The sequence below is a fragment of the Galeopterus variegatus genome, unplaced genomic scaffold (genome assembly GCF_000696425.1).
Source record: "Galeopterus variegatus unplaced genomic scaffold, G_variegatus-3.0.2 Scaffold489, whole genome shotgun sequence".
NCBI lineage: Eukaryota > Metazoa > Chordata > Mammalia > Dermoptera > Cynocephalidae > Galeopterus > Galeopterus variegatus.
Genome location: NW_007726600.1, coordinates 269,004 through 294,494, shown reverse-complemented (window position 1 = coordinate 294,494; position 25,491 = coordinate 269,004). Strand labels below are relative to the sequence as shown.

Genomic DNA, 25,491 nt, shown 5'->3' with positions numbered 1-25,491 from the left:
AATTGGGATAATAGGGTTGTAATGAAGTTAAATGGGATAACATGTTTGAAAACATTTATAATAGGTGTTCAGCACATGCAAGTTTAATCTTCTTGATTGACTGACTGACCCACGCATTCGTTCAGCACCTGTTGAGTGCATACTATAAGCTAGGCCCCGAGCTAAAGCCAGTTGCACAGTGCATTAGTCACACCCACACCCCGCAGGCCCTGGCCTTGAGGAGTTCCTGCTTGGATATGGGAGACAAGTGCACAGGTCAGTGTGGTGCACTCTAAAGTCATGAACCAAATGGGAGAGAAACGTAAGGAGATGAGCCGACATGAGTTGCTGGAAAAGGCTTTCCTGCAGAGAGAAAGGCTTGACATCGGGAAGAAAAGTGGAAGAACACCCCAGGCAGCTAGGCCCCGAGCTAAAGCCAGTTGCACAGTGCATTAGTCACACCCACACCCCGCAGGCCTGGCCTTGAGGAGTTCCTGCTTGGATATGGGAGACAAGTGCACAGGTCAGTGTGGTGCGCTCTAAAGTCATGAACCAAATGGGAGAGAAACGTAAGGAGATGAGCCGACATGAGTTGCTGGAAAAGGCTTTCCTGCAGAGAGAGAGGCTTGACATCGGGAAGAAAAGTGGAAGAACACCCCAGGCAAAGGTAACAGCATGTGCAGAGGCGGATGGCAACGGTGAATGGGCCTAGTCAGCAGCGGAATGGTGAGAAGAGGGCCATGGTGGGCAGTGATGAGAGAAGAGGGTTAAAAATAGGTCAGAGTTGGCTTGAGTGTGACTATTTCTGAAATCAGATTGCTCATCACAGTGACCCAGAAAAGAGTAGAGCAGTTTTTTTTCTTTTCTCTTTTTCACTTTGTTATTAGTCTTGTCCTTTTTCTTTCTTTCTTTTTTTCTTTCCAATTATATTTATATTTATTTTTGTGGGGTACAATGTGTTGTTTCAATACATGTCTCTATTGCACAATGATTCACTTAGGGTGGATAGTGTCGTTTTGTGCCTGTCAGTTAACCCCTCCCTTCCCCGCTACCCCGCTTGCTTCCCAGCCTCTGGTAACTTGTTCTACTCTCTACGTCTGAGAGGCCATGTGGTACTTGTCTTTCTGTGCCTAACTTATTTTGTTTTCTAGCTATTTATTTTTAATATGTCTCATAAGTTTTTGTGTTATGGTTACCATGAGGCTTACAAAAAAAAATGTTATAGTTAACAGATTCTTTTAGACTACTAACAACTTAACTTTGATACCTGAAAAAAAAAAAAGAACCAAAGCCAACTCTATGCTGTGGCATCATTCCCCCCACTTTTTGACATTTTGTTGTTTCAAGTTACATCTTTTAATATTGCCTGTTTCCTTACACAGTTGTTGTATTTGTTGTTGTCTTGTTAGATTAAAGGCCAAACCTTCATACTAATTATATAAGTGGCTTATTCATCCCCCTTATGATATTGGAGTATTCTAAGGTTGTCTGTGAACTTACTTTCACTAATGAGTTATGGACCTTCAAATGTTTTCTTGCTGCTTCTTAGTGTTGTCTTCTTTCAGATTGAAGAACTCCCTTTAGTATTGCTTGTAAGGCAGGTCTAGTGCTGGTGAATCTCCTTAGCTTTTTTTTGTCTGGGAAAGACTTTGTTTCTCCTTCATATTTGAAGGTTAGTTTTGCTGGATAGAGAATTCTTGGCTGACAGTCTTTTTCCTTTGGCACTCTGAATATTTCATTCCGTTCTCTTCTGGTCTGTAGGCTTTCTACTGAGAAATCTGCTGAGAGACATATTGGGGCTCCATTGAGTGTTATGTGTTTCTTTTCTCTAGCTGCTTTCAGCATTCTTTGTCTGTGGTTTTTAATAATTTGATTGTGACATGCCGTGGGGTGTTCCTCTTTGGATTGAATTTGATTGTCAGCCTGTGATCTTCCTGTACCTGGATGCTGTCATCTTTCTCCATATTTGGGAAAATTTCAGTCATTATTTCCTTGAATGTGCTTTCTACGTCTCTTCCTTTTTCTTCTCCTTCAGATGTGCCAGTTATGTGGACGTTATTTCCCTTGAGAGAGTCTCATATTTTCTCTATTTCTAATTCATTTTTTCTAATTCTTTTTTCTTTTTGCTCCTCTGGTTTGATAATTTCATTTGTTTACCTTCAAGCTCACTGTTTCTTTCCTTAGTTCAAGTCTGCTGTTGGAGCTTTCAATCGAGTTTTCGAATTCAAATAATGTATTCTTTATTTCTAGAATTTCTATTTGGTTTATTTAGTCAATTCATTTCCTTTGTTAAATTTCTCATTCTGCTCCTGGATATTTCTCAGATATCATTTAATTTTCAATCTATATTTTTTTGTGACTCCTGAACATCCCTCAAGAGGGTTATTCTGAATTCCCTGTCACACATTTTGTAAATCTGCTTTTCCTCTGGGTCCCTTGCCAGTGCTTGGTTTGTTTCCTTTGATGGTGTAATATTTCTTTGCTCTTTCTTGATCTTTGTGTCTTTATATTGAGGCCTGGGCATTTGAGGAGACTGCTTTCTCTTCTAGATTTTATAGGTGTTCTTCCATGGTGTTAGACCTTTACTGGTTAATATCAGAGCTTTGTCGCTGCTCTTTGGTTCTTTTATTTTCATTTTTGTTTTTTTAGTTTTGTGTTGGATTATTATCTACCACCACCATTTATTGTCCTTTGGTTAGTTCCAAAATTGGGGTAACTTCCTGTGGGGACCAGCACTTCAGACTTGTGGTTGAGCTGAATTGCTGCTTTGCTGCTGATTCTCTGGGGAGGGCTTTTTGTGTGACGCGGGTTTTAATTGTTGGCCTTTTAATCACTTCTGAGTCTTGTAAGGTCAGATACACCTGGGGTGTGTGGAACTTCTGGCGTGAGACTGAAGCTTTCCAGCAAGCTGCTCTCCCTGCAGTTCTATCACCGTGACCGGTCTCCACTGAGTGGGCCTGTGCCAATCAGAAAGCAGATTCGCTGCCCATTCTGTGCCCCACTGTTCCCACGGTGCACTACCCTCTCCTCAGCACTCCAAATACTTCCCATGGGGCAGGCTGTGTGTGCTGGTCCCTTGCAGTGACTCACCATCCTCTGGGTGGTTCCTTTGGTCAGTTGACTGCAGCCCCTCATTCCTATGTGGGTCCACAGGAAACTTGTCAGTGGTCTTTCTGGCCTAGGGGACTGTATGGTGCGCTCCGAGTTCTTCTTCTCCCCTGCAGACCCCAGGCAATGTCACACAAATGACACAGCTGTGGCTTTCATCAGCTACTGTTTGATGTGTCCTGCGCTTCTTCTCGCCCCTCACCTGGGCCAGCCCTGAAGTGGTTGGGGCTCGAAATGGTTGCAGCAGTCCTTTCTTCTTCTTGCTGTGGCTTCTCCTGCATTCATGAACTCTGCAGGTCTCTCTTCTTTCCCTGAGCTCCAGCGGTCTCTTGTTGGCAGTCTTTGCTTTTTTAATAGCTGTGGATTGATCAGTTGTGGGAGAGAGTGTTACTGGGGACCATCTATTCCACCATCTTGAGGGCATTCCCAGTCTTGTCTTTTTTCTTAACCAGTCAGCCTCCCAGAATCTCACCTTGTTTCCATTCATTTACAAATGTGTTAAGGATTTGGTATACCCAGTAGGATATGTAATAATAGGAGATCTTTGGATTTTTACAGTTTCTTTCCTTCTGTTGGTTTAAACTGTTTTCACATATATCTTTAACACATTTATTATTTGAAATAAAATGAGGTGGGTTTTATTATCTATTACCTGTAAAAGGAATACTTCTTGTGTTATCTATTAGCTGTTTACAACACCTCTCTGAGGTAGGTTGTCTTTTCTTTATTTGGAAGATAGAAGAATTGGTGCTAGAGAAGTTAAGTGATTCATATAAAGGTCTGTGTAATGGAGGAGGGATCCTGGTCTTGTTACTTTGGTAACTTGGCCCTTTAGGAAGAGTTGAAAATCAATCTCTTGTGCTACTGTGTAGAAACTCTTAATATATTAATCTTATAATCCCTTATTATATTAGTAATATTTTGATATATTCAAGCATTATTATCTAGTGTACGTGGCCTGTAGAAATATCTTTGGGAGATATTTTCTTTATCAAAAGACTTGATTTAAATGTTTATATTTAATATTTATAATTTACTCTTTTTGAGTGATCTGTATTTATGTCATATGAAGTAAATTATAATATCAAACCTTCAATAGGTTAAATATCTCTTTTTAATTTAAGCTTATTAATGAATATACTTGTTAATGAAAAACATGAAAGGAAGTGAAATAACATGAACTCTATGACCATATATTGACATTCATACCTAATCATGAAATCTCATCCTATCCAAAATCAAATATTTAAGATAAGTAGATAAGAGTGTTGTCTGATCCCAATGTAAATTAATTCTCTGAAAAAGAGCTTGTCTCACTTTGTGCTGTCCTAACCATTAGTGTTTAGTAACAGCAGTACAACAGCAGAGGGCACCAGATATCCATTTGACTCAAGTTTTCTTGATAATTTTTAGGTTTTGTTCCTCCCTGTCCTGTCTCCTTCCACTTTTCTTCCTCCCTCCCAATGTTTCTTCCTTTTCCCTAATACTTAAAATAGTTAATATTTGAACCATATTGGTAATACTTTTTAATAGATGGTGAGGTTTTCCCTTAGCTAATTTTAGAATATTTTTAAAATGTTTTGAGACATTAATTTGTTATTATTCAGTGAACCTTTTACACTTAACATTATGCATAAGAATTTCAGAAGTTCTTTTAAAATCTTTTCATTTAATAACATATCCTATACAAAATCAAGAGTAAAATTATTGTTCTTGTAATTTATTTTTCCTACCAAAATATTATTAGGTAATAAACTGGTTTTTTACACCATACTTAGGAAATTAAAAATTATTTAGGACATGCATTATAAATATGATACCTACATTATTTTGTAAAATACTATGTTAAGATTTGTCGAATACAAATTTTTTCTTGTGTTCTATCTTAGGACTCAGTGCTGATATAGAAGTGCTTGCGCACACGTGTGTATGTATGTGTGTGTTAGATATGTGACATTTTCTAGCCTTGTTGTTGGTGTTCTTAATCTCTGGTTTCAGAGAAGATTCTGATTATTTTTTTAAGTCATCAACTCTTCTGCTTTACAGTTTAGCATCAAAATTAGCTGATGTCTGTAATTCTCATTAGTATAAGTCAACTATTTTTAGGTAGAAATCTGAACCGTTTGATAGTGTTATAGATTGGACAAAGTGTTCATTCAGGAAAGATAATAAGTTATTTTAAATTATTTTACAAGAGTATTTAAAAATAGTCTTGAAAACTGTGATATTAAAAATAATTCAGGCGGGCCGGCCTGGTGGCGCACTGCTACAGTGCGCCGCTTGGGAGCACGGTGGCGCTCCCGCCGAGGGTTCAGATCCCACATACAGACCGGCTCCCGCTCACTGGCTGAGCAAGGGGTGGGAGCAACACCGAGGGGTGCGATCCCGTTGCCGGTCCCGGTCCGGTACGGGCGTGACACTGAGGGTTGTGATCCGTTGCCGGACACGAAAAAAGACAAAAAGAAAAAAAATAAAATAAATAATAATTCAGGCATAAGTAAACTTTTAAATCAGGACCATTGAAGTAAATGGTGAAAGAGTAAAATTATTGCCAGTGTTTTAAATTTCCGTTAGTCATTGGATAAAATGAAATATGCTTAAAATATTATAATATTAGTTTTAGGGGACAAATCTATCAGGTGTTTCAGCAGACATGGTTTAACCTAGAATATATTCAAACACATAATAATGATAAATGTTATAACAAGAATACATCAACATTTTTTTCCTCTGCAGAATCTAAGTTATTGCTTTTTTTGTTTGCAGAATCTAAGTTATTGCTTTTTTTGTTGCTAGGGGCTATGGCATATGGTGTGTGTGTGTGTGTGTGTGTGTGTGTGTGTGTGTGTGTGCATGTGCTGAAAAATATCCATGCTGGAATAAAGATTAATCTCATAATTGTAGTTCTGTTACTTTCCTTGGGTTTTCACATGAGACAATATTACCTGATACCCTTAATGTAATGCCATAGGTGCATTTTCAGTGATGAACAAGTGATCCAATGAATTTTTCCTGTGGTTGCATTTCTGTAATATTTTAAGTCAGGTTCCTTATTTAAAATATGTATTTTCCTCTCTGCATAAAATATAAAGTTATACTCAACTTGGTACTTACAGTGAAAATGTCTAATATGTCTGTCTCACTAGCCTTTTAAGTACGTGTACATACATATGTATTTTGCATTTTTTCATTGAGTTTTACTAGCAAATTTGAGACCATTTTATTTGTACATACCTTATGATTTATCTTTCATTGTTGGCCTTTTTCAAGTAAATTTTTAAACTATCGCCTTAAGGACAGAAGATTTATTTTTTCCCAAGCATCTTGCACGTAATAGGTACTCCACAAATATTTGCTGAATTGAATTTAGTCTTCCTCCATAGTAACGTAAAGGTGAGTTTGTGAGCGCACATTTCTGATGTTCTTAATAAAGGTGGCAGAACAAGCATACTAAGGTTCCTGTTAAAGAATTTTTTGGATCAGACAGCCTGTATTTGAAACTAAGAATATAAAATGATTTGAATGAGTTAGTTTGCTTTAGACGTGTATTTCTTTGATTGAGCCAAGACACCTTTGGAGTTTGATAGATATTTTTGTTCATTTTCCCATAGCTAATCTTAGTGTAACATATTATAATATCAGACACACTGGGGGTTAACTCTGCCATCTCAATGCGTTTAACCGAAGTATTATCCTCACAACTTTGCTGGATATCAGTATTTTTTTGTAACGACTTTGATAGGTTAGTAAAACCCATTGTCAGGCATTATAGGTTATGCAGAACTTGGTGATATTAGAAATTATAACTCATCTACAGGACTTGGGGATGAGTCATTTTCTCTCCTTTTTTTCCTCAGTCTCCTGTTCTCTTCTCATCTGTTTTGTGGTTGTTGTTTTCTTCTGTTTTTTTTGTTTGTTTGTTTGTTTTTTTTAACCCTCTCTTTTTTGTGTGGATTGTGGATTGCTGTTAGGTACAGTTTTTGCCACAACGACACAATCATTAGCACTGAGAGGTTGTGATAAGAGAAGTCATGCACAATTGCATCCCAATAACATGGTATCAGACACTAGATAACCTTTCAGTTGTCCAAGGACATGAGCTGTCTGCTGACACACCTACCAGAAAAAGATAGAAACACGGGCAGATCTCGGGGTGCTGAAAGGGGCACATGTGTGGTTGACATCAGATGAGAGAGCTTAAAAGTCTATCTGGTATTTGCATTCTTGCCTTCTTTTTTTCTTCAAGCCACTCTGGCTGCTTCAATAATTTTTTTTTTTTTCTTCAAGCCACTCTGGCTGCTTCAATAATTTTTTACCAGACACGTTTGATTTTATATTCTTTGGAAGTAATGGTCTCTATCTTTTTCCTAAAAGAATCTTGCAGATCTTTACTGTAAAGACAGATGTATCTGCTAAAATACTGTGGTGGACTCTGTTTTACCTAATGTTATTACCTATTCCCACATACTTACTGTCAGGTCTGTCTACCTAATATTGATATAAGATAATATTTTATCTTTTGCTGTGAACATAACCAATCCTAATACCTAGCATAGTGCCTAGGTCACAGCATTAGCTTAGTATGTGGTAGCGGTTATTATTAATAATTTTCATATCAATAATATTAGATGTATTTATTATGTATAATTTTATGCATCACTCACTCAAATTAGTGTTGATAGGGACAAAGCATTAAGCATAGTGTCTGACATTGTACATTCATTAAAAAATATAAAGCACAGTGCTGTGAGAAATAGTAGGGTAATGTACACATTCTTCAATTCATCCCATCTTCTATGTTCTTAGTGCTATTGCATACTTTTATCTTCCCTTATCTGGATGGCTTCTCTCGTCTCCCATTTCATATTCATGACACTGGTCTTGCTACTTTTCATCCAACAATGTTGGTGGGTAAACATTTATACAATTAGATTTGATCATGTTACTCCCCTCATTAAAGCCTTTAGTAGTTCTCAGACTTTACTGCATTAAGTTTTCTGGGGTACTCTGACAGATTCTGGCACATTCGCAGAGATACTGATTTAGGTCCGATAACAGGCTCAGCAACCTGTATTTAACAAGCACTCCTTATGATTCTGAGAAAAGTATTGCTTTAGTGGCTCCCAAGCCTGCAAAATGAAGTTCAAAAGCCTTAGTGTGACCCTCCATACTCTCAATGAACCATCCCTTGTGTTCTTCATCATGGTCACCTGTGGTTTCATCAACATCCATCTTGAGATGTTTCCTGCCTTTGTCCTTTTCACATCCTGCTATCTTCCTGACATGATACCCTTTATTTATAGCACCATTTATACTCCAGTATGATAATTTGTTTATGTTAGTTTTGAGTTCCATGACTAGAAAAACTATTTCTTACTCACTTTTTTATCCTGTATCCTCCATCCTTGAACAGACACAGGACATAGTAGGTGTTAGGTGAATGTGGAATGAATGAATTAAATACAGGAATGTGATTCGGAAAGTTTTGATTTTTTTTTCTGTATATTTGTAACTTCATATTTACTATTGTGCAGTGTAAATTTACCATATTACTTATGCACCTTACATTGTTTAACTCTAGTATAAAAATATTTATTTTCTACCTTTCTTTAAACAGCATTCATTCAATTTAGAGCAGAAGTTTATACAAAGGAAGTAATGATAAGATCTGCCTGAAGAATTCTCTGAGTAATTTTTGGAAGAGAGGCCACATGGGATACTTCTTGAGGGAGGGATTCTGAACACCATTGCACATAAATCCTTGTTTGTATTTCTGATGATTTAGAAGAGGATCCTGGGAATAAATATACTGGATCAAACAATATCAATCTTAAGGGCTCACAATGCATTTTGCCAAATTACTCTTTAGAAAGGCTACTATTTAAATTTATTCCCTCAGTGTGTGGGTTTCACTATACTGTTTTCAGTGTTTATTATTTGCTAATTTTATAAAAGCTACCTTAAGGTTATTTTAACTGTTATTTCCTTGACTAGTTTGAGCAGGTTTTCCTTATATTTACCTACTACTTATGTTTCTTTTACTGTGAATCATTCTTGACCTTTACAGTTTTTTTCCCCTTTCCTTTTATTTGGCATTAGTATTTTTCTTACTGATTTTTAAGAAATATTTATATAGATTATAACTCTTCATCAGCCCTTTTCTGGCACATTTTATTCAAATTTTTTACTTGCTGTTTACCATTTATTTTAACAGTAGTAAATATTAAATGTAAGTATGCTTAGAAAGTCCTTTTTCATCTGAAGATCAGATATTCACCTATATTTTGATTTAGTTTTTAAGAGTTTTGTATTTTCTTTTTCTCTTAATAACCCATAATAATGGAAATTTTTTGGAGAAGAGTGACATAATTAAATTCGTGCTTCAGAAAGAAGTTTGTAGCTCTGTGGAGGTGGCATTGGAGGAGGCCGAGACTAGGGGCGGTAAAACCAGTATTGAGGAACAAGAATAAGTGTCTGAATTTCTTCTGTGACAGTGGGATAGAAAGAAAGAGGAATGATTCCCAACTGATAATTTAGGAAGTAAAGCTGGTTAAATGAGAGGGTAGAGATGAGGACATGTTAAATATGAGGTAATGTGGGACATCCAAATATAAGCAATTGGAAATACAGCATTGAAACTGGTCTGGTTGATGATGGAAATTAGGGAGCCGCTGACATATAGGTGATAGGTCTAATATGGGAGGAGAGTGAGTTATCAGGGCAGCTGACTGAGAGAGAGAGGGGTGGTCAGAATTAGACGACTCACCAGGAAGGTGGTTGTCTTCTCCAGGAAGCTGGAGAGGTGGCTTTTAATTCTTCCTATTTGCCCTCCCTCTTTTTCAGCAAAAACATCATTTTCAGATACTGCAAAGAGATTAAGGAGGAGAGGGACTAAAGAGTTTCCATTGAATTAGTCTACTACATTCAGTAAATTTGGCTAAAAAGGACAGTAGAAGGGGAGAGAAATAGAAGAGGGGGCATGGCCAACAGATAACATTTTTTTAAATGATCTAAGTAGACAGACTTGAATATTGAGGGAGAGGAATCCCTGAACAGGGAGAGATTGGAGGTAAAATAGAAAAAGGAGTGATAGGATGGTGCAGCATTTAGAAGGATCAGTAGCCATGATTATTATTCTTATAGGTGGAATAATAGTTAATTCTCAGAGGTAGAATTTGCTTATAAGTTATTGAAACAGATTTTTATTTGTTCTATGAATAAAAAGAACCCCTGCTTCAATAATTAACTTTTATTTCCTTGGTTTTTTGATTAACAATTTTACGATTGTTTCAGCATAAAGTTCTTCTGATTGCATAAGTTCATGTCTTTTACATGCTACTGATTGGCAGAGTTAGCGTGTTATTTTTAATGATATAGGTACCTAAGAAGACAGCTTAATAAGCATTTTAATTCCTCTGACTGTTTATTGTTCATTAATGGATGTATGAAATTAAACACTTTTAACTGTAACCATCTTATAAAAATATTTATTGCAGGGGAATTTACCTAAATATTCTCATAACTCCCTGATGGTTCAAGCAATAAAGACAAACCTAACAGACCCGGACATACATGTGCTTTTCTTTGATGTGGAAGCGTTGATTATTCAGCTCCTGACTGAAGAAGCCTCTAGGCCGAATACTGCGCTTATTTCCCCGGAGAATTTGCAAAAAGCATCTGGCAGTTCAGACAAAGGGGGCTCTTTTCTGACTGGAAAACGAGCAGCAGTTCTCTTCCAACAAGTGAAAGAAACTATCAAAGAGAACATAAAGGAACACCTCCTTGATGATGAAGAGGAGGATGAGGAGATAATGAGACAGAGAAAGGAAGAAAGTGATCCTGAATATCGGGCCAGCAAATCTAAGCCACTGACCCTATTAGAATATAACTTAACTATGGACACTGCAAAATTGTTCATGTCCTGCCTTCATGCCTGGGGTTTGAATGAAGTTCTGGATGAAGTTTGTCTGGATCGCCTTGGGATGCTGAAACCCCATTGCACAGTATCGTTTGGTCTCTTATCGAGAGGAGGTCATATGTCACTGATGCTTCCTGGTTATAATCAGGCTGCTTGCAAACTATCACACGGGAAAGCAGAAGTAGGAAGGAAGCTGTCAGCAACGGAGGGAATAGGAAGGGGGACTTACGGAGTGTCCCGAGCCGTCACCACGCAACATCTGCTGTCTATCATATCTTTGGCAAATACTTTAATGAGTATGACCAATGCAACTTTTATTGGTGATCATATGAAGAAGGGCCCTACCAGGTGTGACCATGATAGTTTGATTTTGTTTTTAAGTTTCAAAAAAAGAAACCTGTTTTATTTTTGTCATTGTTTATTACCTTTTTTTTTTTTTTGGATCTGCACACATTTTAGTGTCATCTCAGTGTTTCCCCTTTAAATTTTAAAATCCAGATCTCCAAAATGCCTGATTTAAGACATAAGAAAATTATATAATTTTATATATACATAGACAAACCTAGTAGCTATTTAAAAAAAATAATTTGGAATGAGGGAATTGGTCATATAGACTAGCTCTTGAGTAAATATAATGTTAAAATTGAATCTACTTTAAGTTTGCACTAACATTCAATTTAAAATGTATATTTGATTAAAAAACTGCTTCTCATTGTAACTCATTTGAAATGAATGATGTTTTAGAGAAGTATAGTCAGAATTTTCCAATAGGAAAAGAGAAAACTTTTTTAAATGTAGGGGAATACTATTTTAATATTTTTTTAGAATGCTTAGCCTGAATTGCTGTTTCCTATATTTCCAAAGTTATGAAGACAACTTTTTATTATACTATATCAAGAGTTGACCATATCAAGAATTTTTAAAAATCTAACAAAAATATATATAGCACTTACTTTGTGTCAGGTTTTGTTGTAAGCCCTTTACAAAAACTAACTCATTAGTGCTCTTAACCCTATAAGGTAGGTACCTTAATTATACCTTTATTACAGATAAGAAAACTGAGACATCAAGAGGTGAGGTAACTTGCCCAAGGTCACATAGCTAGTAAGTGGTAGAACCAGAATTCAAACTGAGACAGTCTGCCTCTAGGGTTCAAGATTTCTTAATGCCTTACTACCTTTTTCAGATTTCAGGGCTGAATACTTTTAAACTCAATGTATTATTCCACAGATTTATTTGGACCAATGATATGGGGTAGTCTAAAATCTCAGCATGCTTATATTGAAGAATGAAGGATTAGTATGATACTTATCTGTCAATGGTAATACCCTGAAGTGTTCATAAGTATTTCTTAGATTAATATAAAGCATAAATTATAGATGTAAAATTTTTACTTGCTACTTGCTATTAATTTAATTATTTTACCATACTGAAATTTGAAATGGAAAATGTTGATAGGTACCAACCCCCCCCCCCCCCAAAAAAAAAGCCATCTTTTTGGAGCAGTAAATTGAAAATGTTCTGTATGTGTTGTTTTGTGATTCATTTGAAACTAGAAAATGTAATACTTTTAATTATTCTGGAAAATGAAAATATGAAAGTATATATACATGTATTTTTTTCTTCTTTTTTTAAGGCCACCTAGACCCCCCCCCCCCAAAAAAAGCCATCTTTTTGGAGCAGTAAATTGAAAATGTTCTGTATGTGTTGTTTTGTGATTCATTTGAAACTAGAAAATGTAATACTTTTAATTATTCTGGAAAATGAAAATATGAAAGTATATATACATGTATTTTTTTCTTCTTTTTTTAAGGCCACCTAGACCAAGCACCCCAGATCTTTCTAAGGCAAGGGGTTCCCCTCCAACTTCTAGTAATATTGTGCAAGGACAGATTAAACAAGGTAAAATTAAGTCTTATTAAGTAATTGACATGACATTTCAGCTCTAGAAACTAAGGAGGCATAGGCTAATATATAATCATAACATTTTGTTTGTCTCAGATTGTTAAAAGAAAAGAAAAGTTGTTATATTCCAGATGTAAATATGGATAGTTAAGATGTCAGTTAAAAAATAAATCAGATTTATTTAGAAATTGATAAATGAGCATATTTCACGTAATTTTATTGTACTGTCTTTGGTCTAATTTTTATGCATTAGGGGCACCTTAACTTGACAACACTAGTGTTTTAATTGTGTGTATCTTGAGATTAAAAGTTATGTCTATTTTTAAGTACATTTAAAATGTTTAAATTCATAGTTTTATGCTTTAGCCAATCTTCTGCCATTTGCCAGTTGTTTACACATTGTGATTTACAAGTGGAAATCCTTGTTAAACTATTCTTTGTATCTTTTCTTATTATTTAAATCATTATATACTTTAACTTTCATCTGTAGCTTTGTTTTTCATTAGGTGGTGGAAGAGAAGAAAGGTTGAATTTCTCTTCCTTTATTCCTTTATTAATTATTTCTGTATATTCCCGAGTATACCTTTTATACTCCTTTTAAGACTGACAAATGAATTAATGAAAACTGTTGGGGAGTCACTTCTGTTTAGAGAACTTTGCTTTAGGACAAGAGTTAATGCTGACTCTCACAGAGTATGATTGAGAGAAGTAAGAAAGTAAGCAAGGGATGGGTTGATGAAGGTTCTGTTTATAAATGGTGATGTCTTAGAGTTTTCTTTTTCCCTTGCATTTTTGTTTGTTTGTTTTTTAGTTTGAAAAAGTCAAAGAGTAGTTCTATCAGATTTGTTAGACAAACAAAAGGCCTCCAAGTTCATATCTACAATTTTCCCCTTCTCTAGGAAGAGTACTTTTATCTCTCTTAGCTGATTATTTGGTACTAATTTTAGCATTCTTAAACGGTATGCTTGATTTTCAGTGTTAGGCACTGTCTATTGTTTCTCATTATGGAAGATAAGCTCTCACACTCTCTAAGCCATTCCCATCCTTCATTTCCAGCCCCACATGGTTACCATTCTTATTTCCTGGTCCTCTAATTAAAGTTACATAATCATGTAATAGTTTATGTTAAACTATATAAAAGTTATATAATAGTTTTATTTAGATAACCAAATATAATATAAATGCAGGAAAGTACAAAAACAGAAATGTATAGCTCTGTAATTTCATAAGCTGAACACCCTTGTAACTGCATCCTTGGGCAGGGAATAGAACACTGCCAGTGCTTCGAAGTATCTTCCGTGTTCCCTCCCAATCATTATACCTTCCCCTCCCAAAGGTCACTACTATCTTCACTTTTACGAAAACACTTCCTTGCTTTCTTTTATAGTTGTACCACCTGAGTTTACATTTCTAAACTCTATAGTTTAGTTTTGCCTGTCTTTTGAGTTTTATATAAATTCAGTCATACAATATATATTCTTTATTGTGTTGGCATTCTTTTGTGTGGTTTATCAGTATCGTTGCATTTGACTATAGTTTGTTCATTTTCATGCTATATAGTATTCTGTTGAATGAATAGATCACACTCACAATTTATTTATATATTTTTTTTGTCCACAGACATTTGGATTGTGTCCAGTATTTGGTTTTCATAAATAATTTTGCTGTGAACATTCTTGTATTTTAATCCTAGTGAACATTATAAGCATTTCTGTTGTGTATGTAATTAAAAGTGGAATTTCTGGATATGTTTATCTTCAGCTTTAGTAGATGATGTTAAGATGTTTTCCTAATCGAGAGGATGATACACATTCACCAAAATGGCTAAAGTGAAAAAGATGGAAAATACTAAGTGTTGGCTAGAATATTGAGCAACAAGAGCTCTTATACACAACTGGTGAGATATACTAGACAACAACTAATATTTTCCATCTTTTTCATTTTAGCCATCTTAATGTGTGGTGGTGGTCTCTCTCATGTGCTTAATTTATATTCCCTAGTAACTTTGAGTTTGAGCACATTTTTGTATGTTTATTACCCATTTCTATATCTTCTATTGTGAAGTGCCTATTCAACTCTTGTGTGTTTTTCTGTTTGAAAAAAATTATTTGTAGGGGTCATATTCTTGACATGAGCCTTTGTTATATGTATTGTAAATATATATATATTTTTCCAAACTCCTGTCTTTGAAATTTGGCATTGCTTAATTTCAATGAAATCCAATATATCAGTCTTTTCATTTAAGATTAATATTTTTGTATCCTGTTTAAGAAGTTTTCACCTACCTTAAATATCATGAGGATAGTCTTTTTTGTTTTTGTTTAGAAACTTTACTCTTTTACCCTTCTTATTTAGATCTGCAATCTGCCTCGAAGTGAATTTTGTGTATAATGAGAAAAAGAGTCCTTTTTCATCACCCCCCCCATACCCACACAGCACCAAATTGGTCCAGCATTATTTACTAAGGAGATGATTCTTTCTCCACTGCTTTACATTTCCATCTTTGTCATTAATAAAATCTTCTTATGTATGGTCTGTTTCTCTTTAATTTCATTGGTTTGCTTGTTAGCCTTGAGTCCTAATTGCTGTAGCTCTATAATAAGCCTTGATATCTAGTAGATGACATCTACCCACGTTGCTCTTCCTAACGTGTCTTGACTCTTCTTGTTTCTTTGAATTTCAATGTAAATTTTAGAATCAGTTTCTCAACTGCCACAAAACCTGTTGTGATTTCAACTGTATCTGTATTGAATTTATTTGATCAGCTTGGGGAGAATTAATATCTTTATGGAATTCACTCATTCAATACATTGACTCAATGTATCTCTACATTTATTTAGGTCTTCTTTATCATAACTCCTTTATAGTTTTATGTGTGGAGATCTTTTGTGATATTCATTTCTAGATTTTGGATTTTAAAAATATTCTTAAAATTTGTATTATTCTAACTATTTTACATTTTCCATGCTCCTGGTATAGAAATGCGGTTGATTTTTGTATATCGATATTGTGTTAAGCAATCTTGCTAAATTCACGTATTAATTGTAATAATTTATCTAGAGATTCCTTTGATCATATGGGCAGTCATATGGTAAAACCTTTTCTGTTCCCAGTCTCAAAGGGAAACTTTTAACCTTTCATAATTATGATATTTCCTGTATGATAGGAAATCATATCCTATATAGATACTCTTAAGAAATTAACTCCCTTTTATTTCTTCTTTGCTAAGTGTTTATCATCAGTGTTTCTTGAATTTTGTCATACTTTTTCTGTATCTATTGAGATGATTTTGTAACTTTTCTTATTGCTCTGTTAATTGGTGAATTTAGAACATAAGTCCAATCTTGCCTTCCAGAGTAAAACCAATCTTGTTGTGATATATTTTCATCTTATATGTTGTATTTGGTTTAATATCTTTTATTTAGGAAAATTTTTTCTTTCTTTTAATGACCGTAGAAGGTTTTAAGTTATTCAGGTTTCAAAAATGAGTTGAGGAATGTTTTCTCTTTTTCTATTGTCAAGAAGGGTTTGTATGCGATTTTGCATAGATTAGGACTTCCAAAATGATGCCGAATTGAAAAAGTTAGAGCGGGTATCCTTGCCTCATTTGCAGTCTGAGGGGTGAAGCATTCAGTCTTTTACTACTAAGAAAGGTGTTACCTGTGACTTTTTCTTAGATGCCCTTTATCAGGTTAGAGGGTTCCTTTCTATTCCTAGTTTGTTGAGAATCTTTTATTATGAATGAATGTTAGATTTTGTTAGGTGCTTTTCTGCATCTATTGAAATGTTTATATGATTTTTTTTCTTTATTCTCTTAATAAGACAAAGTACAGTAGTCACCCCTATCCACAGGGGATATATCCTAACACCCTCAGTGGATGCCTGAAACCATGGGTAGTAAGTGGTGAACACTATATATACTGTTTTTTCTTATACATACCTCCCTGTGATTAAGTTTAATTTATAAATTAGGCATAGTAAGAGATTAACAATGATAGTTAAATAAAATAGAGAAATAATAACAATACACTGTAACAAAAGTTATGTGAATGCGGTCTCTCTCTCTCTTTCCCAGAATATCTTGTTGTACTGTACTCACATATTTTTGGACTGCGGTTGACCATAGGTAACTGAAACCATGGAAAGCAAAACTGTGGATAAGGGGGGACTACTACATATTGGCTCTTTAGTTTTAAAACAGTGTTGTAATATAGACCATACTTTGTCATGATGAAGTATTCATTTTATAGATTATTAACTACAATTTACTAAAATTTTGTTAAGAGCTTTTGTGTATGTGTTCATGAGGGATTTTGGTGTATAGTTTTGATTTCTCCAGGTTTGATCTCTCCAGTCAAATATAGATTTGACTATGCAGCAGAGTACCTATCAGTATATGTGTGTAAGGAAACTACTAGAGGCTGCTGAAAGAACCATCTGAAGGGCAGGAAATAATGCCTGCTCCCTCCCACCAGCCTAACTGGAAAACCTCATAATTCACAGGGCATTGGAAAGAGTATTCAGGAAGATCTTGCCTTAGTAATGGGGAGTAATTTGCCTTATATAGAAAACTACTCCAAACCCACCTAACAAATCATAAAAGCCAGATCAGAAAAAGGTCAAACTGTTTGCATGTAACTGCATTCAGAACAAAGCTCAAGAAGATTTATAAGAATACATAATATCCAGTACCAAACCAGATAAAATTGAAATCACTGCCATCTAATTAAAGACTACCAGGCATACAAAGAGGCAGGGAAGCACAGTTCATAATGAGGAGAGTAATTGATCAATGAAAACCAACCAGAAAGACAGATATCAGAATTTTCAGATAAGTATGTTAAACAGTTATTAAAACTGCAATCCATATACTCAAAGAAGTTGGTTAGACCAGGAAGACAAAAAAAGCCCCAAATTAAAATTCTGAAGACACATACCACATCTCTGAGATGAAAAAAATACATTGAATGGGAGTAATGGCAGGTTAGACATTGTTGAGAAAAGACTGATGAACTTGAAGACATTACAGTAGAAACTATCCAGTTCACCTTGGCCATTTACTCCATGTTGGCCAGAAGTGGAAGTTTCTTTCCCTTTATTTAAAAATGTTCTAATTATACTATTACTTTATAAAGTAAGCATTATTTATGTTGCATGGAATTTTAATATTTTTATAGTATTATTACAGGTAAAAATGGAAACAGGCTTACATAGGTGGGTGACTAAAGTGTGGTTAGGAATGATGGTGTATGATCAGGACATAACCAGCACCTTTTAACTCCAAATCCTGTACTTTTTCTATGATAGCATGTATTTATTTTTCTGAATTTATTGAAAATATCTTCTAGAATATGCACAACAAATCAGTGACAGGACATACTTTTCTTCATTTAGTTAGTTAAAAACTTCATTTAAGATGGACCCCTGTTGGAGATGTTTTTTATTGTCATCATCATCATCATCATCTTCAGTATCATTCTTAGCAGCTGACGTTTGTTCTTGAATTACATCCACCCCTCTACCCCTCCTTGTAATCATAGTAAATAGAAGCATTCCAGTGTAGTGTGTAACATTGTCATGGTGCAGTGTATATCCACCATTATGGTGTTGGATTTGCTCATCTGATCAAGTCTGAGGATTTTAAAGTTGAAATGCTTTTAATATAATGCTCCTCTCAAAACTCAGTGCTTTTCTGAGAGCAGTGAAGAAGAAGGTACTAAGAGTCGAGTCTTTTTCTAAATAATTTATTTAAGGCAATAGATTTAGGAATTTCTATTTGGAAAGCACACGTTTGTTTTTTAAATTGAATGAAGTTCAGCGGTCTACTGAGAGAGAGTTACATAGTAAAATACATAGGATGGCATTATGAAACCTACTACCTAGTTGAATATCGAAATGAATATATGGTGTAATTATTTCTTCAATAAATATTTGTTAAGCACTTGTCTCAACAGCTCTAGGGGGTTAAAGAGATTAATCTGATGTATACTCTCTTGAGTCATTTATATATACATCTAGTAGATAACACACGAGCATAAGTAATCAGTTTAGGGTAGGAAATGGTAAGAAATAGACCATGGGCACTGAGTTCTCTAAGATTTCAGCTGTTAGAGCATTTTATATTCATCTTTCTACTCTAACTTCTTTTACCGTGGTTTTCTTTTAAACATTTTCCTCTTATGTTTTCTTTTTCTGACTCCCACTGCGACGCTAAGTCCATTTTACAGTTGGGTTGCAAACATGAATAAGCTCCTTTTCAATAAACTGTCACTTGTATGTTAGCTAATATTTGTTCATCTGCAAAGTAATCTATATGAAGTAAAGACTTTAGCTGGGGATTAGACCTTACATAGATATATGAGTTTGAGAATAAAGATGGTATAGATAGTTTAGCTATATAATTTCTCAAAAATGATATCAGGGCATTTAGTTTCTTCATAAGAGGTTTATTTTATCTAACAGTGGACTCATTAATTCATTGTTTGTCAGTAACTAACATTAATTATTAAGTAATTAATAATTACTGTCAGTTGTCTACTTTTATAATAAAGAGCATTTATTTATTAGATAATTGATATCACAGTATATGAGACATCCTAGTTGAGAAAAGAGTCAGAGATGTCAAACAACCAAATTTTTGTTCACGGTAATATAGCCCTAAATCTGCTCATTGCTTTAAGCTTTTCTACATTCTGACATAGTATCTTCCTCTCCATTTATTAATCTCATGGCATAAATCTCTGGTCTGTGTCTTTAGTGATTATCTTGATTGTGACATATCTTCATGTCTAGTAGTTGCATCTTTACTTAGTGGGATATGTGCAAGTAAGCCCAAGCAAATTAAGATTTAAAGTTACGTTCTTTACATTTTTATTTTTCAGAAATGGGTTCAATTTAGGTTCTCTGAACTTAGAGGTAGTCATTGTTAAATTATCTCAGGAAACATTTACATAAATTAACTAATACTTTATCATTATCCTTTTCCAGCATCTGTAGCAAAAAAACTGTACTTTACCTGGACTACATAGATCAGGTGAATGCATGGCTGAGAATTTCATTACATTTTGAGCGTTTGAACTTACAGGCCTTTTTTTTTTTTTTTTTTTTTCCATTGGCTTCTAACGTTAATTTGCTGTGGAAGCTCAAAGGGCAGGAACATTTCTTCTTTTGTGTTCACTTATTTATCACAAATGCTTGGAACAGTGGCTTATACTTAGAAGGAGCCCAGTAAACATTTGTTGAATTATAGATACCTTCTCTTTATGCTTCTAGAATCAATCATGTCAGTAACTAGGTGCAGAGGCTATAAGGGCTGACAAAACAAATCCCTGCCTTCAAGGAGCTTATGTCTATTGAACAAAATCCAGAGGAGTAAAATTCATCATAATACTTTAATTGGTTATTTATTCACTTTTCTAGTAAACTCTGAGTGCCTCGAGGGCAGGAAACTTGTATCATCTTTGTGTGTTTTTATATGCTCAGCCCAGTACCTGGCACATAGTAATTAGCACTTTAGCGTTAAGTGAAGTAGAAAATTTTTAATCAATTTTATATATCTAATTCAAGTTAGTGTTTATGTTACAAATTTATCTTTTACTATAATAAAATCTCTCCTCATGCTTCTTGGTGTTAGAGAACTCATTTATTTATTTTGAATGTTAGTGAGAGAGACCTTTTACAGAAATTTTGGGTTTGGGGGTTTTTTTTGTTTGTTTGTTTGTTTGTTTGTTTCCCTCTTTTGCTGGAGTTATAGGCCAAAGTAAAATGATCATCATATCTGAATTTATTCCAATCCTGATATAATCTAATGGTGATCTAGAGATTGTTAAGTAGTGTTACTGTATTTTTCAAACATTATGAGCACTTTTGTATGTTGCCTTGATACATATGTATCTGTTTGTCAGAATGGCATCTGGGGCTGTTAATTCATTCCACTATGGTAGGTCCTTACCCTTTCTATTGCCTGGAACTTCCTACTACCCTATTGCCCCTAGTTATTTGTGTTCTTCTTTTACAGTGTGTATTAGTCCATTTTCTGAAGTGTTATTGGACTTCTTCATACTAACCATAAGTTTGAAGAGACTACCTGAAACTAGGTAATTTGTAAGAAAAAGAAATTTATTTCCTAGTTTGGAGGCTGGGAAGTCCAGAGGGCCTTCTTCTTGGTGGGAACTCTCTACAGTACTGTGGTGAAGCAGGCAATCATGTGGCGAGAATGGCAAGAGTGTTTTCACATGCTTACTTGCTCTCCCTGTAAAGCCACCAGTCCACACCCATGCTGACTTATTAAACTGTTAAGCCATACTCCATGAATGGATTAATCCATTCCATTCATGAGAGTATAGTCCTTTCATCCAATCCCTCTTAAAGACCCCATCTTTCAAACAGTGCTGATTGGGAATCAAGCTCCCACATGAGCTTCAGTGGTGATAAACATTCAACCCATAGCACAGTGTTTTAATGGTATCTTTTTTCTAAGAGTGTTTGACAATACACTTCTATCTTGCTTCTAAATATATTGTTCATTTAGTGGCTTCATATTTAAGTGAAAAGGTCTAGATTATTAATGAATCCATCACTTTAAATAAGGTTTTTATATATTTTTTGTATCAGTACCATGATCAATACATTTATAATATGAATAAATTATTTACTTAGTATATATCATGCACTTTCCTCTATGTTTTTCATTCATTCCCTATAACAACTGATCATAACAATTATGGCCATATTGCCCAGAAACATTATAGTGACCTCTTAGGATAAGGATTTGTTTATGATATGCAGAGTGTCCAGAAATACCAATTTACAAAGTTCCACAGAAACTCCAACTTTGTGTAAGTAGTATATTTGAAATTATCATAGCTACTGATATAATTACTTTTGTCATTAATTTTCAAATATGTCTTCTCTTTCATGATCATATTATATGATATTTATCTGTGTAGTTTTGTCTATAACATTTTCTACTAACTTCAACAGTTTCATTAGTTATACTTCAGGAATAAAAGTGTTATCGGACTTTTTAATAGTAACCATAAGCTAGAGGGAGGACAATGGAATAGTTCCTTAAGAATGTGGATGGCAGATGATTTTATCATTTTAGAATTCTGTATGTAAACTCTCAATCAAATTAAAAAGCTGAAGTCTCAGGATGACAGCCATGTAGAAGATAGGAGCAGAGTATGAGATGTCTTCTCAAGAAATGGTTCATGAAAAAATGAGACTGGTGTGTAGAAAATTATGGAGAGGTTTTCAAAGGATTTAAGAAGATGAAATAGGTACACAGAAAAGAAAGCAAATGGAAAAAAAAAGATAATTTTTTAATTCAGAAAAAAATAACAAGGTGTCCAAGAAAGGAAATGTGATCTTAGTAAGCTACTTTGGTCAACATTGAACAATATTTATATAGAGATAATGTAAACACTTAATACTGATATAACCAAACATTATGATATGACTATTTGGGGAAGTTGGGAGTAAAGGAAAGGGAATTGGTTAGGACATTTGGTTTGTTGAAGCTAAATCATCATCTCTCACAATATTGGTAGAGACCAATAGCTATTATTTAAATTTGATAAATCAAGAAATTGTAGTATTAGCATATTATTTAGTGATATAGAAGTAAATGCTGGAAGAAATAGTTGAAAATGGTTGCCTTTCAGGAGCCATACTTGGGGATGAGGCAGAGGAATCCCATCTTTCAAAATGAGCTTTTTTATGCTGTTTAACTTATTAAACTTCGTGTTTGTACTGATATTATTGCCCTTCATGTTAAATGAGTTGCCAGTTCTAGTGGACTTAATAAAATATGCTGAATTAAAGTGAAGTATCCTCTATAATAATTAAACAGTGTGTATCGTAAGTCACATTTTGCAGATTAATCTAACGGGATTTAGTTCCTGAAATAGAAATAGGACCCCATATGAAGGCACTTTTATCTCTGTCTAGGTTTAGTGGTATGATGTTACTAAAGAACAGCATCATAATGGGGTTCTAAGACACAGTCTTCATGACTGCTACACATACATTCACATATAAGTTCTGAGGCTTCTTTAGAAGGAAGGTAGTTATTAAGTAATTTTTATTTCTTTAATTTTTACTCTTAAGCTTTGAAAAAACCTTTCTTATTTAAGCATTGCATTTGTTTTTCTGGAAGTTTTTGATTTTTTTTTTCTTGGAAAAATGTTTTGAAAGAACTATTTCTGTTTATGTACTGGGAGGCTAATGAGATTTAGACCAATAGATAGAGAGCACTTGCCACCCAAAGTATGTTAACTTTCTGTCCTGTTTATGTTTTTAATATCATAATGGGAGTAGAGAAAGATGGAGTTTAGAATCAAATTTCAAATGAAGACTGAAGTACACCTATTCAAAAACAGAAACCATGAATATTGTAATATTGAGTACACACGTATATACCATTTAAAGGGAAGCCAGAGCAGATGTGTGCATGTGTATTTTGTCACAGAAGTTTATTTATCATCATCTATCTTTTCATGTGAGAGTAAGCAGTTTAAGAGGCTCTTAGCTGCAAAATTACTTAAAGGACCCTTCCAGGTAAAATAGAACTTGTATCGATTCTGTCACTATTTTGAAGCTGTGCTAAAACTGTTTTCCTTGTGTTTTGCTAATCCTTAATACGAGAAGTAAATTGATAGGTGACGTAGCAGTTTTTCTGCTTTAAGAAATCAAGTGCTTGATTATGTTTTATGGTACATATCTTCAATATTCAGTGCCATGTGTAACTTCTTAGATGTATTATTTATCATTAAATCTTGAGGTTTATATTTTGGAAGTGGGGTTTTTCCCTTCTAATTTCTGTTGTTGGATTTTCTGTATGTGGACAGTTGTAAACGCTGTAGCAGAGTTTAATTTCTCAATGAATTGTGAAAGTAGTTCTATATTTTGCCATTTCAGTTGTGAGGTAGTGTGAATATTTTTTCGCGGTGATGCAGAGGTTTTTACAGCATAGTAAAGTTGATTCCTTGATTTCTATTACAGTATTTTTCTTGATTTTAGTGCCCGCAGAATTTATTAGACAAGGGTAAATGCCTTTTTCTATATGAAATGTCATTTAAACATGACTCCAAAAATATAATACCCAGAATCTGTTTTTTTCTCTCATTAAAAATAGTTATATATGTTGAACAATATTCTATTAAGAGGTATTATGCTTATTCTAGAAGTTCTGCTAGTAGCATTTCTAGTTTTCTTTTACACTTCTGTCTAAGAGAAAACATTATGGTTTAATACCACTACTTATTTGACCTAGCTAGTGTATTAACTACTCGGTTCTAAACTTTCATTCTTTTATATTGAATTTCCTTACCCTCTCATTCTAGTTTTCTTTCAGAATTAAGGGTAAAATCACATAGCACAGCCATTGCAGGGATAATCATTTCTCTCTGTCTCTCTTTTCATGTTTTTAAAAGTGAAATTATAGAAAAGTCCCAACTGTTGGAAGCCACCAGAGGAACTTTCTCAACATTTTGGTGGCATGGAAGCTAAAACCTGAAAATTTACTCCTTGCCACCAAAGCTTGCCAACTTTTTGCATGGGGAAGTGAATATTTTATAGATCATAATAACTGAATTTGTAACTAAAGATGATAAGAAATAAAAAATAAAATTATTCAATAGAATATATAAATATTTGGGATTTCTTTGCAAGATTACTTTATAAGGGAGTTCTTAGATCTTATGAAATATATCATTAAAAGCAGCTCTATTTTCTTTCATAATATAACATTATAAAATAATTGTAATTTCATAGGGAGGAAAAAAACAGGTCTTTTGTAATAAAAAATAATTATAATTTCCCAGATAAAGCTTTCAAGTATGCAAGATGTGCTTCTTAGGGTTTATGGAGTTAGATTTTCTTTTTTTGTCACTGTTCATGGACTTCTTTTAGTTCTACTGTTTATCCCACACGTGTCTGATTGACATTATGATGCATTCGTGTGGAAATTATGAAAAAGTTGTTTTCATGCAGCTGTCCTGTTGTCACAAAAGAACTTCACTGCATGAAAAGCAAACATATCATTCAGCAGACAATGCTTAATCTGTTCAGGAGCCCAAGCCTATTGCTGTTCAATGACAGAAGAAAGGAGAGGGATTAATTTGAAGATGCTTGTGCATGACATATGGTAATTTCTCCATAGGAAGGAAGTGTCAAATGGTGACCTCTAAATCTTAGCATTGACCTCCAGTTGTAGAATGTGTGTGCCATACGGTCCTTTTGCTTTTTCATATGATAATTTCAGCTGAAACATTTTCCTGGCATCATAACTTTTGGGGGGAAGGGAGTTGGTGCATCTATTCTATAAGAATTATAAAATTCACAGTAATTACTTTTAGTATATAAAGCACTTGTATCATAAAGGTATTTTTAAAACTCCAGTGAATAGAGCTATGTTAGGATTCTTTCAACAAGAGTAAACATACCATGTATGTTTTTTACAAGTTGGTATATTTTAAATTGGGTTTCTAAAAAGTAAGTTGGAAAATTGAAATGACCTCAGTAAATATTGGTCTGAGATATTTAAAAGTAACTTACACGTAATGCTAGAGAATAAATTG

General features: G+C 34.3%; 1 protein-coding gene across 2 annotated transcripts in view; it reads left to right on the top strand.

Annotated features, from left to right (window-relative positions):
- Positions 1 to 25,491, top strand: part of WDR7 (WD repeat domain 7) — a 363,500-nt gene that overhangs the window by 96,232 nt on the left and 241,777 nt on the right. For both annotated transcript variants that reach the window (XM_008569390.1, XM_008569388.1), the window contains exons 15-16: positions 10,584 to 11,353; positions 12,819 to 12,907. In XM_008569390.1, the coding sequence (XP_008567612.1) occupies positions 10,584 to 11,353; positions 12,819 to 12,907 (859 nt within the window). The remainder of the gene's footprint in view (positions 1 to 10,583; positions 11,354 to 12,818; positions 12,908 to 25,491) is intronic.